Below are 12369 nucleotides of genomic sequence, written 5' to 3'. Positions count from 1 at the left end.
TAGTGGTTGCAGAATTCCGCTGACTCATCATTAGGAATAGGATCAGTTCTTTCACATAACTAGCATGCATGTGCGCTAGTGAGTGGCCGGACTGCACAGCATGTATGTAATCAAGCACGCCCAGGAGGTCATGATGGCTGAATCTTGCCCGAGCCTGCAGCCCGAGGGCTGCAGGCAAGGGCAAGATTCAGCCATCATGACAGAGCGTGCTTGATTTGATTTCTTACATCGCGAAGCAACATATTAGGGATGGTTAGAGGTCGAAAGATCGAAGGTCGAAAAATTATTCTCGAAATGACGTCAAACAGTCCTGACATTCCCGACATGACGTCAAATGGTCCTGAAACTCCCGAAATGACGTCAAACGGTCCGGATGCCCTGATTATTCCCGCGGTGGGAAGATCGCCTATTGGCCATGGCCCCGGCAACGATCACGTGTCATGTAAGGAAGAGGCATAACGCTCACCAGGCTAGACACTAATAATGATTATGTCTGAAAGTGCTATGTTGTTGTATGGGAACGGGAGAATAGTCTAGTCAGGCTGGAGAAGTGAACTGCGAGAAAAGCGAAAATGCCAACCCCACCAGGGCTAGCTGCTCAAACCCGGGTCCTTTGTTGTCGTGGGCAATGCTCTAACCATCTGAGCCATGAGACCAGACCGAACCTAGGAGAAGGCGCTAGCAAATGTTTCGCTCCACACAGGTGACTACCCTGGGGGGGGGGGGGGGGCACCAACCTCTACGGCTGGTACTAGTCACTCACTGACAATGTCTGGAACCTACATGTAGTACTTGTAGTAGTAGTAGCAGTGCTATACTGTACTGTACATGTAGACCTACCAGAGGTGAACTGTTACTTTGAGAAAGCGGTGGGACTACAAGTAGGAGCAATGCGGCACTGGACAAGCAGAAGCAAGGTCCCGGGTTCGAGTCCTGGTTGGCATGTTCCTGGCAGCCTTCACTTCCCTGACTGTTTGCATGGGTAATCATGCCAATAGCAGGAATGCGCAGCACTCTGCCATGTCATGGGAAGCACAATTCGTTAGAATAATGCAGGCGCGTGCCCCGTATGGGTTCCTGGGTGCCCGGAACCCCCCTTGGCCTTGAAGGGCACCGGCGCACGCGCCTGAAATGCGTAGAAGATACACAGCTGCGCAGTGCAGTGACAGCATTACAGTCGACTCCACTTATAACGAACTCGCATAATTATAGCGAATTTCGTGATATAGCGAACCCTTGTCCAGGTCCCTGTTTGAACCCATACAAAATTGACCCTTTATAGCGAACAGTTTTCGGTCATAACGAACCAAATCTTGTAGGCCCACATGTAAACCAAGTGCACTCACACTGTCATGGGCCACTTGCCAGTCATGACTTGCTGCTTGCTTGCGTAGTGTGAGTGCATTTCTGTTATAACGAACTTCGGCTATAAAGAACTAATTCTCCTGCACAATGGTGTTCGTTATACTAGTATCAGGAGTCGACTGTATTTTCATCTTTCGACAGCCAATATTCATGATATTGGCACTAATAAAAGTACATGGCACTGAAAGCCTCAAAATAAACTGACGGTAGCACTCACGATCACACACACTCAGTCTCTGCGCGTCCATGTCCATGTCCGTGGCGCATCATGGTGACTGGTGAGGCAATAAACCGAAATAATTGGCGTAGACCGCAGTGTGCCGCTGTGGACGTACATGTAGACCAGGCTCGCGACACCAGAGCCAGCTAGAGACCTGCGCTGCCGCCATTGCCATTGGAATTATCTTTGTTGTGGACAGGGGCAGTGGACAGTGGTATGGTGTTGACCACAATGTCACACAATAATAATAGAATTAGAAAAGCTGACAGGATACATCAGTAGATCACTGCATGCACTCACGAACTCACTGCATGCGCGCCATGGCAATGATTCAAAACCAGCACCAGAACAACAAGGCCTGACACGTGGGTGTAACACGTGGTAAGATTTCCATTTTTCGAGTGAGTATAGCGCCGCCATGGCCATCTTGCTCATTGATTCTCGCACTTGTCTGGCTTGATCAGCTCCGGAGCTCGTAAACTAAAAACAGTGAGTTCGACAAGCTTCCCAAATGCGCTAGCTCCATTATTTTATGACCCAGGCCAGCTAGCTCGCAGCATTCGCCTCGCGACTTGTACAAAATAATTGCCAGCTTCTCAAAGAAACGCACATGGACAAATTCCAGATAACGTTCTGTTTATAAGTTGGCTGCTCCAGTTCGGCTTTGCAAGAAGGTCGCTTATCTAGGTCTCCAGAAGCCTTGACATACTCTGGCAGCACGGAAGAGAGGAGTAGTCTAGGTTTAGGACAGTACGCCACAAGCTCCGTCTTGTCGTGAAGACTTTTCTTCACTTTTCTCTGACCCATTTCTCTGACCCATATTTTAATTTGTAAACATGATTGGTCAGAGTAAATCCGTACTTGTTACATCGGCGGAAAGCACCCAGGCATTTTATTGCCAGGTGAGCCCCAACCCGAAGCTGGACACGTTGATGTCCTTGCTGCGGGAAGCCGTGCTCAGCCTTGTTCCGGGCACTTTCAAGGCCGGTGACATTTGCTGTGCTCAGTTCACTGAAGACCAGGAGTGGTATCGGGCCCGGGTTGTGGCTGTGACAGGCGATGCAGCGGATGTTCTGTACTTGGACTATGGAAACTCAGAGACGGTGCCGCTTTCCGGCTTGCGTGCTCTGCCGGCCAAGCTAATGAAGCTTGCGCCTCAAGCAAAACTCTGCAGTCTGGCACGTGGTGAAGACGACGATGAGTGGCCTGAGACGGCGGAAGTCCAACAGGCGTTCCTTGACCATGTTTTGTCCGGTGAAGGTGAAGTGACAATGCTAGAATTGGACCAAGCCGGTTTGGACGGTGTCACACCAGTACAAGTTTGGGTCAATGGCAGTGACATTGCTGCAGAACTCGGCAATGTATTGTCCAATGCGGCACCGCCGCAGGTGAACGGCCACAGCCATCCACCAGCAGCAGCAGTGACGACAGCGTCCATTCCGGCGATAAAACTGACCACTGGTAGCATTCTCCAAGTGTCGATAGCGCATGTTGAATCCATGACTCGCTTCAGCTGCCAACTCATGGGCACACGTAGCCGCTTTGAGGAGCTGGAAGTGAACCTTTACAGGCTCTACAACAAGCCGGTTGATATCTGTGTACTGAATGCCAGCCAGATTACAGCCGGCACTCTATGCTGTGTGCACAGCGACATGTACTCCTGGTGCAGAGCGCGCGTTGAGAAAGTCCGCGGTGAGTCTGTTGACGTGGTGCTGGTCGACTATGGCAGCCCTGAGACGGTTCAGAAGAGCGGATGCTGGGAGCTGTGCGCGGCCGTGTGCGACATTGAAGCACAGTGCTTCGTCGCTAGTTTGTCATGTGGTGATAATGGCTGCAGCGACGACCTTAAGACGCCTGTCTTCAAGAGCCTGGTCACCGATGGCAAGAAGTTGCAGGCCACAATATTGTCCTTGCCTGCTTCCACCGACCACAACCAATCCATTGTGGTGAACCTGCAGGATGAGAAGAAGGCCTATATTTCTGATTTGCTCAAGCGTACATGCTCTGCTAACGACAGTCGCCAGGTCGTCTCCATTGGTGTGGAACAGATTCCTCTCGCCACAGTTGTCGATAAGCAAACATATGAGGTGGTAGTTGTGCTCGACGACCCATCAGAGCCTAATCTCTTCCAGTGCCAACTAGTTGAGAACGCTGTGCCATTTGAGGAAGTTCAGAGGAAGCTGACGGAAGTGCCCGCACCTGCCCTGAGCCGCATCGAGCCAGGCCAGCTCTGTATAGGGTGCAGTTCACAAGATAAAGTGCCGTATCGCGCTATGATTGAATCGGAGTCTGATGGCACGTGTCAGATCGTGTTCCTCGACTTTGGAGACAGGGAAAGCATACCCGCGGAGTTTTTGCGTGAACTTCCTCCTGATCTCTGTAAGTACCCGCGCCAGGCAATCCCAGCGATGATTCACTCGTCAAGCGCAGTTCAGCCGGCCGATCTAAGAGGCTGTGATGACCATGTTGTGTTTAGTGCTGTGTTTGCTAAAAGAGCTGATGGCCGCTACGATGTTCGCTTATCGAGCTCGCCTCACCAACCCGCCATTGACTCTAGCAAGGCTACTGCATCAGCTGCTCCTGAATCTGGCACGCATCCTGCCAGCACTGTCGCTGTCACCAACACCGCTGCGGCTCCTGCTACTGCTGCTGCTGCTACTGCGCCAGCCCCGGTGCAGTGGATGACTGCTGGCTGCAAGCTTGGCAAGGCTGCTGCTTTCACTGCCGGGGCAGTGTGTGCTGTTGCGCATGCCGACTCTCCAGATGCCATGTGGCTGCAGCTGATGACCGGTCAGGAGCAGCTGGAAACGCTCCAGGCCTCTCTGTATGACTATTATAATAATGCGGATAACGCCAAGGCGACAGCTATCACTGCCAAGGACATGGTCAATGGTTTGATCTGCTGTGCCCAGTTTGCTGAGGATGGGGCCTGGTATCGGGCTGTTGTTCTTGAATCGTCCAACGCGGCGGGGGCGGCTGGTGAAGTCCGGGTTCGTTACATCGACTACGGTAATGTAGCAACAGTGTCTACTTCGGTTGTGCACTACTTGATGTTGAGCTTCCGTGAGCAATCCATCTTTGCCACCGTTTGCAGCTACTCCCAACTCTCGCCTGCCCCACAGAACCGATGGACGGACGAGTCGCGGGTGATGTTCAGCAATGCCATTATCGGCCAGGGTGAAGTCGTGCTGAAGACTGTCGAGGAGCGGCCAGGCTTGGGCACACAGGTCAGCTTTACTGACGACTACTGTGTTCAGCAACTGGTTTCTGCCAATTTGGCACGCTTTCCCACGGCGCCTGCTGTCAAGCACCTGAATGGCACCTCACCCGTAGCAGCTGCTAAGCCTGTACCGTCCTCTGCATCACGGACCAATTCTCCTGCTGCCAGGGCTAACGCGACCGCATCCAGTCCGACCGCTAGGAAGGGGGTTGCGTACTTGACCTGGCCGAAGGGTTCCGTTCAACTCGTTACCATGTGTGCTGTTGAGTCGCCGACCAGCTTCTGGGTGCAGAATGATGCATCGCTCCAGGGGTTGCACAATCTAGTGGATATTCTCATTCAGGACGTCAAAGCTGGCAACGGCCCGGCGAAGCAGATACAAGTCGGCGCACACTATGTGCTCAGGCAGTCGGCAAAGAAGTATGCACGCTGCTCATGCGAGGAGGTAAATGCTGGCTCCGTGAAAGTGCATCTCTACGATTACGGCCACTGCGAGTCTGTCCCGGAGAGCAGCCTGTACCCTTGGTCATCGTTCTACGGTACTCTGCTGCCTCGTATTGCAGTCCACTGCTCCCTATCAGCAGCCATTCGTCCGGACGGCGGCTTCCCAGCAGAGACCACCGATCGTCTGAAGGCGCTGATGAAGAGAGATCACGTCCAGGTGAAGGTTGTTGGTGGTAGCACCCAGGACTTGCTCGAGGTGAGGGTTTTCCAGCATGGCATTGACCTAAGCACAGAGCTGTTGACCGGCAAGGCTGCCGATGTACCCATTCCTACTACGCCGGTGCCTGCAGCAAGGCCTGTGTTTCCCGTCGTCGGTGGCCGCCCCGCTGCTGCACGTGAAAACCGCACTCCATCCGTATCGGCTAAGCGCCCTCCATCCACGTCGGCTCAACGCCAGCAAGCCAGTCCACCAAGTTTGTCAAGTTTGTCCTTGAGCGAGAAAACTACTCCCACCCGACCGCGCAGTAATTCACCTGTCGTCGCCGCCTCGCCCGCATTCAACGCGGCACAGTGTCAGCTTAAATCTCGACAAGCCTCCGACGCCGGTAAATCTCCTGAACCTGCTGTGGTCAACCGAGGCGCATCACCTGTATTGCCTGTATCGCCACAGCGTCCAGCTGTTCCCGCACTGACAGCAGTATCGCCTCTTCCCAAGCCCAAACAGATGGCGACGAGCGGGCAGCCATCCTTCCCGCGTTTGTCCACGCAGGCTGGTAATTGTCATAAAGTTCGATACGTTTGTCATGACGAGGACACGGGCACTACCCGCTATTGGTGTCAGTTGGCCGAGAATGACCAGCAGCTGGAGAAAATCGCAGCCAGCATCACAACACTGCCCGAAGATTCGTTCATGTCCATCGAGTCGGCTGTAGTCGGCACGGTGTGCTGTGCTCCCTCGTCGGACGGCGAGTGGTACCGCGCTTGCGTGGAGAGCATCTCTGCTGGTCAGTCGGCCACTGTCCGCTTTGTCGATTACGGCAATGCGGAAGTAGTCGAGAGTCTCGGCGAATTGAACGCCGATTTGCTGTCGTTCCCTGTCCAGGCGGTGGCCTGCAAGCTAGCCACTCCGTCGCCGGCACTTATCGATGCTGGTGACGCAGGCATGTCTGTGCAGTTTGTCGAAGAGTGTGGTGGTATGTGGACGGTCAACCTTGATCAGAACAGCGCCGCTGCTGCTGACACTGCTGCCACTGCTCCAGTAACAGCAGTGTCGACTACAGGTTAGTTGTGTCTATGTGTCTCGTGTGCTTTCGAAACTTTCAATGCATGTCACCCGTATCCATTCCCTCCACATTGGTCGTGTGGGGTATCGGTCCCTAGTTCGTAACTAGGAGAAGTTCTATAGACCCCTCCAAACTCGTCGAGCACAAATGTGTTACGCGTGCTCACGGCGGGACTCCAACCAATTCCTCGTTCGCGTTGCCGTGTCGCGGCTGGCCAATGGTCTGAATATTCTACTGCCAGCACTGGCCTGCCTGCTGTGTATCACATGGTTCTATAGTTCTAGCCGTAGACAAAGTGTCTGTGGTATACATGAAAGCATCTATCTCCCTTCACAAACAACGGTACGCACTCTAGTGCCTTTACGTGAGTTTGCAAATTTACTGTAGCGGACATGGAAATCCAGTCGATTGCCCGGGGCCGGCACCCTCAGCGCGTACAGAAAGCTGCGTGCAGTGCACAAGTCATGTTGATCCGATGCGACCAGCGTGCTGCAGCGCATAAATGCGTGTGTGTACCGCTTCTCCACGGCTGCATGGCCAGCGCCCTGGGGCCGCTAGACGTGCGACCGGATTTCCATGTCCAGGACAGTAGTAGGCTGGTTTCTCAAGCGACCTTGCACCGAAACACAGTGGAAGGTGTTCCGTGCTTCTGTATGGACCGCTGATCGCACCTGGTAACTTTAGATGTTCTCATGTGCTTTCAGATTCCATCAGCATTGCTAGTCTCACGTGGTCCGCAGGTGAGAAGATCAGTATCCTGGTTCCAACCTTCAACGGCTCAAGTGACTTCTGGTGCCAGCCGGCTTCCTCGGCCGATGATCTCATTGCACTCGGTGAAACGCTGGGAAGTGTATGCGAGTCGGCGGCGGTGGCGATGACTTCTCTTCCTGCAGTAGGATCACTGTGCTGTGCTCGCTTCACGGTCGACGGACTGTGGTACCGTGCCCGTGTACTGGCCCATGAAGGTGCCCAATGCAGAGTAAGTTGTACCTCCTCACCCCCTCCCCGAGCGTACTCTACTACTGCGTGCTAAAATAGTCTCATCAACAGTCAGTGCATCACTAACCACTGGAGTATGCATAGGCTTGGTCTTCTCGTGGTGCTTCTGATCTCTCTCTCTCTCTCTCTCTCTCTCTCTCTCTCTCTCTCTCTCTCTCTCTATCTCTCTCTCTCTCTCTCTCTCTCTCCCTCTCATCTATCTATCTATCTCTCCCCCTCTCTCTCTCACTCTCCCTCTATCTCCCTCTCATCTATCTATCTCCCTCTCTCTCTCTCTCACTCTCTATCTCCCTCTCTCTCTCACTCTCTCTATCTCTCTATCTCTCCCTCTCTATCTCTCTATCTCTCTCTCTATCTCCCTCTCTCTCTCTATCTCCCTCTCTCTCTCACTCTCTATCTCTCCCTCTCTCTCTCTCTCTCTCTCTCTCTCTCTCTCTCTCTCTCTCTCTCTCTCTCTCTCTCTCTCTCTCTCTCTCTCTCTCTCTCTTTCTCTTTCTCTTTCTCTCTGATTAGGTCTAGGTTGTACCACTTTCTCTGTACTGTGTATACAATACTGTTGCTGTCTGTTTGCCTTGATTCTTTTCTATTAGGTATTCTTCGTGGACTATGGCAATGAGGACGTTATAGGGACAGATGCGTTGCGTGCACTCACCAAAGACCTCTGTATGTTGCCTGCACAAGCTGTGTGCTGCATTGAGAAAGACTGTGGTGCCTGGTCTGATAGCACACACGAGTCGTTTGGAGCACTTGCCCAGGTATGTTGGCGCGTGGCTGGTGACGGATATTTATTAGCATGGGCTGGGAACTTGTGGGGCTGGCCGGCGGTGTGATAGCCCATTCTGTCATCTTTCCAACGGTTGCTTTCTGAATCTCTCCCCTTCCTTGAAGGAGAGCCTCGTGTGACCAGAATCCTGGTGTCAGGCGCATGTGTGATTGAAGGTGTGTCAGTGAGTCGGACAGAGTTTGTGTGTGTGTGTGTGTGTGTGTGTGTGTGTGTGTGTGTGTGTCCCATATGGTGCAGTGGTATGTGCAGCGATTTCCAATCGATAGGTTGCGGGTTCAATTCCCGACGATTATGGTCACACACGTCTTTCTTCTCTTTCTCAGACTCTTCCTGACTTTTCTTTCATTCTCCTGGGTGGTTACCAACAGCCAGTGTATGCCGGAGTATGTGGTGTGGTGTGTGTGTAGAAAAAGAAAAAAAGAAAAAAAAATGGAAAAATGAAAAATAGGGATTCACTGGCCAGAAAAAGTCACTTCAAACAGCTGTGTGGTGGATACCAGGCTAAAAATAGTGGCGGTCAATTCATCAGCCTTGCAAGCTGTTGAATGGTGTAATCCCAGCACAAGTTGTTCGCTATCATCGCTCCCGCGATGAGCATGTCTGAGGTCTGAGGTGTGTGAGAGAGAGAGAGAGAGAGAGAGAGAGAGAGAGAGAGAGAGAGAGAGAGAGAGAGAGAGAGAGAGAGAGAGAGAGAGAGAGAGAGAGAGAGAGAGAGAGAGAGAGAGAGAGTTCTTGAGACAGATTATTTTATGCATGAGGTTGAATTTCACTTGCCGGTACGATGACTTGTTATACAAGGCTTGAAGCGCTCTTGAAGTGTGCACATCTCCTGTGTGACCCATCTCTGTTTTCCCTTGCTCTCTCCTGGTGTTGCAGCAACTGGAGGATTTGATTGCGGAAGTGGTGTCTGTCGCCGAGAACGTTCACACTGTAGTTCTGCTGGACACGTCGGAGAGTCCTGCGGTCCCGCTTATTAGCCATCTACAGGGATAGAGAGGAGAAGAACATCCCGACTGGATAGGTGGGTACTGATGCTGGTCAATCTCTGTAATCTCTGCCCCCCCCCCCCCCCCCCCACACACACACACTCTCACTGTACAGTCAACTTCGCTAAATAACGACTGCGGATATAACGACAGAATGTCCATGCCCAGAGCAAAGTTCCATCCAACTGTAATACATATAATGAGACTTCGGGTATAACAACACTTCGCGAATAAGGATACTTTTCTGATGCCCGGCCGAGTGTCGTTATAAGCGAAGTTGACTGTACTGTACTCTGGTCTGGTCTCAGGTGGGTTTTTGTAGAATAGGGTATTTTGTATTAAATGAAACCTGGAGATTTTCCAGCTGCATACCACCTGTTTGGTTGTGGGCTTGAGAGCATGGAACTGCACTGAATACGAGCTTCATTTTGATGTATACGTACACTATACGGTATAATGGTGTGGTCGCTAGGCACAAAGCTGACAGGGGGTGCTGTGACATGCAACGATCTGCCCCCAATTGGACCTTTCCTACCCTGAGCCTTCCAAGTTGGAAGGTTCTGAGCCTTCCAAGTTGGAAGGTTGTTTGTTGGAGCTAGGTGCCATGTTGTTGAATGTCTCAGTACTGCCTGTCAGTTTTGTGCCCGCTCGTCGCACTATCTGATTGTATAATGATCCGGCTACATTGGTGGACCGGAACTTTTTAACATCCTGTGCTCATTATAATCATGAATAATATCGGCTCGCCTTCTCAGTTCTAATAGGTGTACAGTGAAGTAGGCAATTTGCGCACTGGGAACAGAAACAACCAAATTCCTTTGTTGGAGAAAACAGTACTAATATTAACGAACAAACTCAATTCCTCTGTTGGGACTACTTTACACTCCGGCCATCAGCGGCCAGCAATCATAACTGGAGACTAAAATGGCAACTGAAATCTGAACACTGAAGGCAAAAGATTACTTGGCAGGGAACTAATGGTATCCAGTAACTCATGCTTTGAATATCACTGCAGCTAAGGGGTCGTCGCAAAAGTTTTCTGTCGTCCCTGAAACGAACATCGTTCATTTCGTACTCGGACCCCTCCCCTCCCTCTGAAACGAACACAGCTTGCTATGCTGGACGACGAAAATCACATGCATGTACATGTCATATGTACAGTGTCGGTCCACTTGCGATTTTGGCTCGCACCCCCCCCCCCCCCCCCCCCAAACGAATCATGTTCATTCCAGGGACGACAAAGAACTTTTGTGATGACCCCTAAGATAACGTTATTCGGTTGTCACGCTAGTGACTATGGGTCGACGGGGATACATTTATGTGGGACGTGGGCGGGTAATGTCTAGCGAATTTTGCGAAAAAGGAGTGTTTTTGCTGTTTGCTAAGCTGTAACTTCACCAAATCAGAAATTGTATTCCCCCCATGGGCATTCCCTACACCTTTTTATTTCTTTTCTTGATGCTCTGGTCGCTACAATTTATCATTTTGCAAAATCTTTGATTTGAGGACCAGCCTGATTTTGCAAAATTTTCCCGGTTCATCAAGTACACGCTTTGCGGAGTTTTTTTTTTTTGCTTCTGCACTTATCATAATGTAATGTTGGTGATGTTGTGTGCTCATTCATGGTTTGCTGCACCGCTTCATTGGGCTGCTGGTTGTTCTTGTTGTGTTGCATGTGTGTTTTGCACAGATTGAGCTTGTACCCATTCTCAGCTCACTCAGCTGTTATCCCAGTGAAGCACGGTGATTGGCGGCGTTCGTTTGCTGCTGCGTGTCCCCAATGTGTTGGGTTTTGGCCATGGATTTCGTCTGCATAGTTCCTGTCTTTGCTTGCTTGTGCGTATGCCTGGAGCCCCGCAGAAAAGGCGTACTGTTACTCAACTCTCTACGACCAGATTGTCGTCGGTGACCTTGTCCCGCCATCGAATTATTGCTGGATCCTTTGTGTTTGAGCATCCACCACATTTTACCTGAGCTGTTTCTCACGGCTTCTCCTGCTTGCATCTGCCTCTGTGTGGTAGCAGATGGCTAGACCGCAACTAACAACAGCATTCCTGTTGGGGTTGGTACGTTTTGTGTGGGTCCATATGTGTGCGATCGTGTGTGTGTGTGTGTGTGTGTGTAATGTGTGTGCGTGTGTCCACACGTGTAGTGCTTGCACGTTTGTGATAACTTCTGTCCGCTATTCATGACGTGGCATCCGTTGAACAGTGCGAAAACCCATTAATACGTTTGCACTGGTTTTGTTTTGCCATCCTCCTATTTTCAGTTTCCTTCTCGTAGTCCCGAAATGGTGGTAGTTTTTACTGTTTCAAACATTTTTGTTTGATTTTAGTTGATCACCTAACTTGTGTGAGCGCAGTTTGGTTTCCATGGCGCAAGCTTTTCCCCATCGTGTTTTCAACCTGTTGTGTTCGTCCTTCCCCTTTTCTGGATGTTGTCTGTGTGCAACCTATACAGCTGTGTGGCTGTGTCCTCCTGGTGGTGGTGTGTGTGCATTTGTGTGCATTGTATTCTTTTTGGCTGGCCTCTGCGTCGCACCGCCGCTGTTCTTTCACTGTTCTGCTGCATGGCGGATTCTGATTGCGAGACAGGAATATGCGTGTAACAACGGCGTGTCCATGTGCCTTCATATGCCGTTGTTATTGTGTCTTCTTCAAGAGTAGTGCCCGGCTTTCCGTTTGTTCATGGTATGGGTACTAGTACTATAGTACTAGTATGTGGTCAGGGGCCCTTGGTGTTTTGTGTTGCACACAGCATTGTTGTTACTGCAGGCCTGGCCGCCTTCTGCCATTGGATAACTGGAATATTATTTTAAATGTTATTGTATGTGTGCATGGAGATGCTGTAGCATTGTGCACATCAGGGACATAGACGCCTAAGCCTTAGCCAGCTACACTAGACTATGTAGACCTACTGTCATAATCAAGTCAGAAGATCAGGGATAGACTGGTACATGGTGATATTAATAATTATTATTATGGTCAAGAAGTGGTCACTGGTCATGCATGGTGACACTGCAACATGAACAGTGCAGTCAGTACAGTACATTCATCGTCAGATGCACA

At 51.0% G+C, this 12369-nt stretch overlaps 1 protein-coding gene across 1 annotated transcript; it reads left to right on the top strand.

Moving 5' to 3' along the window:
- The first annotated feature begins 2046 nt into the window (after positions 1-2046).
- Positions 2047-11933, top strand: LOC135817214 (tudor domain-containing protein 6-like). Its single transcript, XM_065330343.1, has 5 exons — positions 2047-6529; positions 7237-7511; positions 8122-8286; positions 9192-9336; positions 10992-11933. The coding sequence occupies exons 1-4, from the start codon at positions 2422-2424 to the stop codon at positions 9306-9308; spliced, it is 4665 nt and encodes a 1554-aa protein (XP_065186415.1). The 5' UTR covers positions 2047-2421; the 3' UTR covers positions 9309-9336; positions 10992-11933.
- The last annotated feature ends 436 nt before the right edge of the window (positions 11934-12369 follow it).

The sequence above is a fragment of the Sycon ciliatum genome, chromosome 5 (genome assembly GCF_964019385.1).
Source record: "Sycon ciliatum chromosome 5, ocSycCili1.1, whole genome shotgun sequence".
Lineage (NCBI taxonomy): Eukaryota > Metazoa > Porifera > Calcarea > Leucosolenida > Sycettidae > Sycon > Sycon ciliatum.
This window is presented reverse-complemented; position numbering and strand designations above follow the sequence as displayed.

Bases quoted from the DNA above. Each gene is read 5' to 3' on its own strand.
- LOC135817214 (XM_065330343.1), top strand. From the start codon at position 2,422: ATGATTGGTCAGAGTAAATCCGTACTTGTTACATCGGCGGAAAGCACC. The intron at 6,530-7,236 runs GTTAGTTGTGTC...ATGTGCTTTCAG, and splicing joins AACAGCAGTGTCGACTACAG to ATTCCATCAGCATTGCTAGT. The intron at 7,512-8,121 runs GTAAGTTGTACC...CTTTTCTATTAG, and splicing joins ATGAAGGTGCCCAATGCAGA to GTATTCTTCGTGGACTATGG.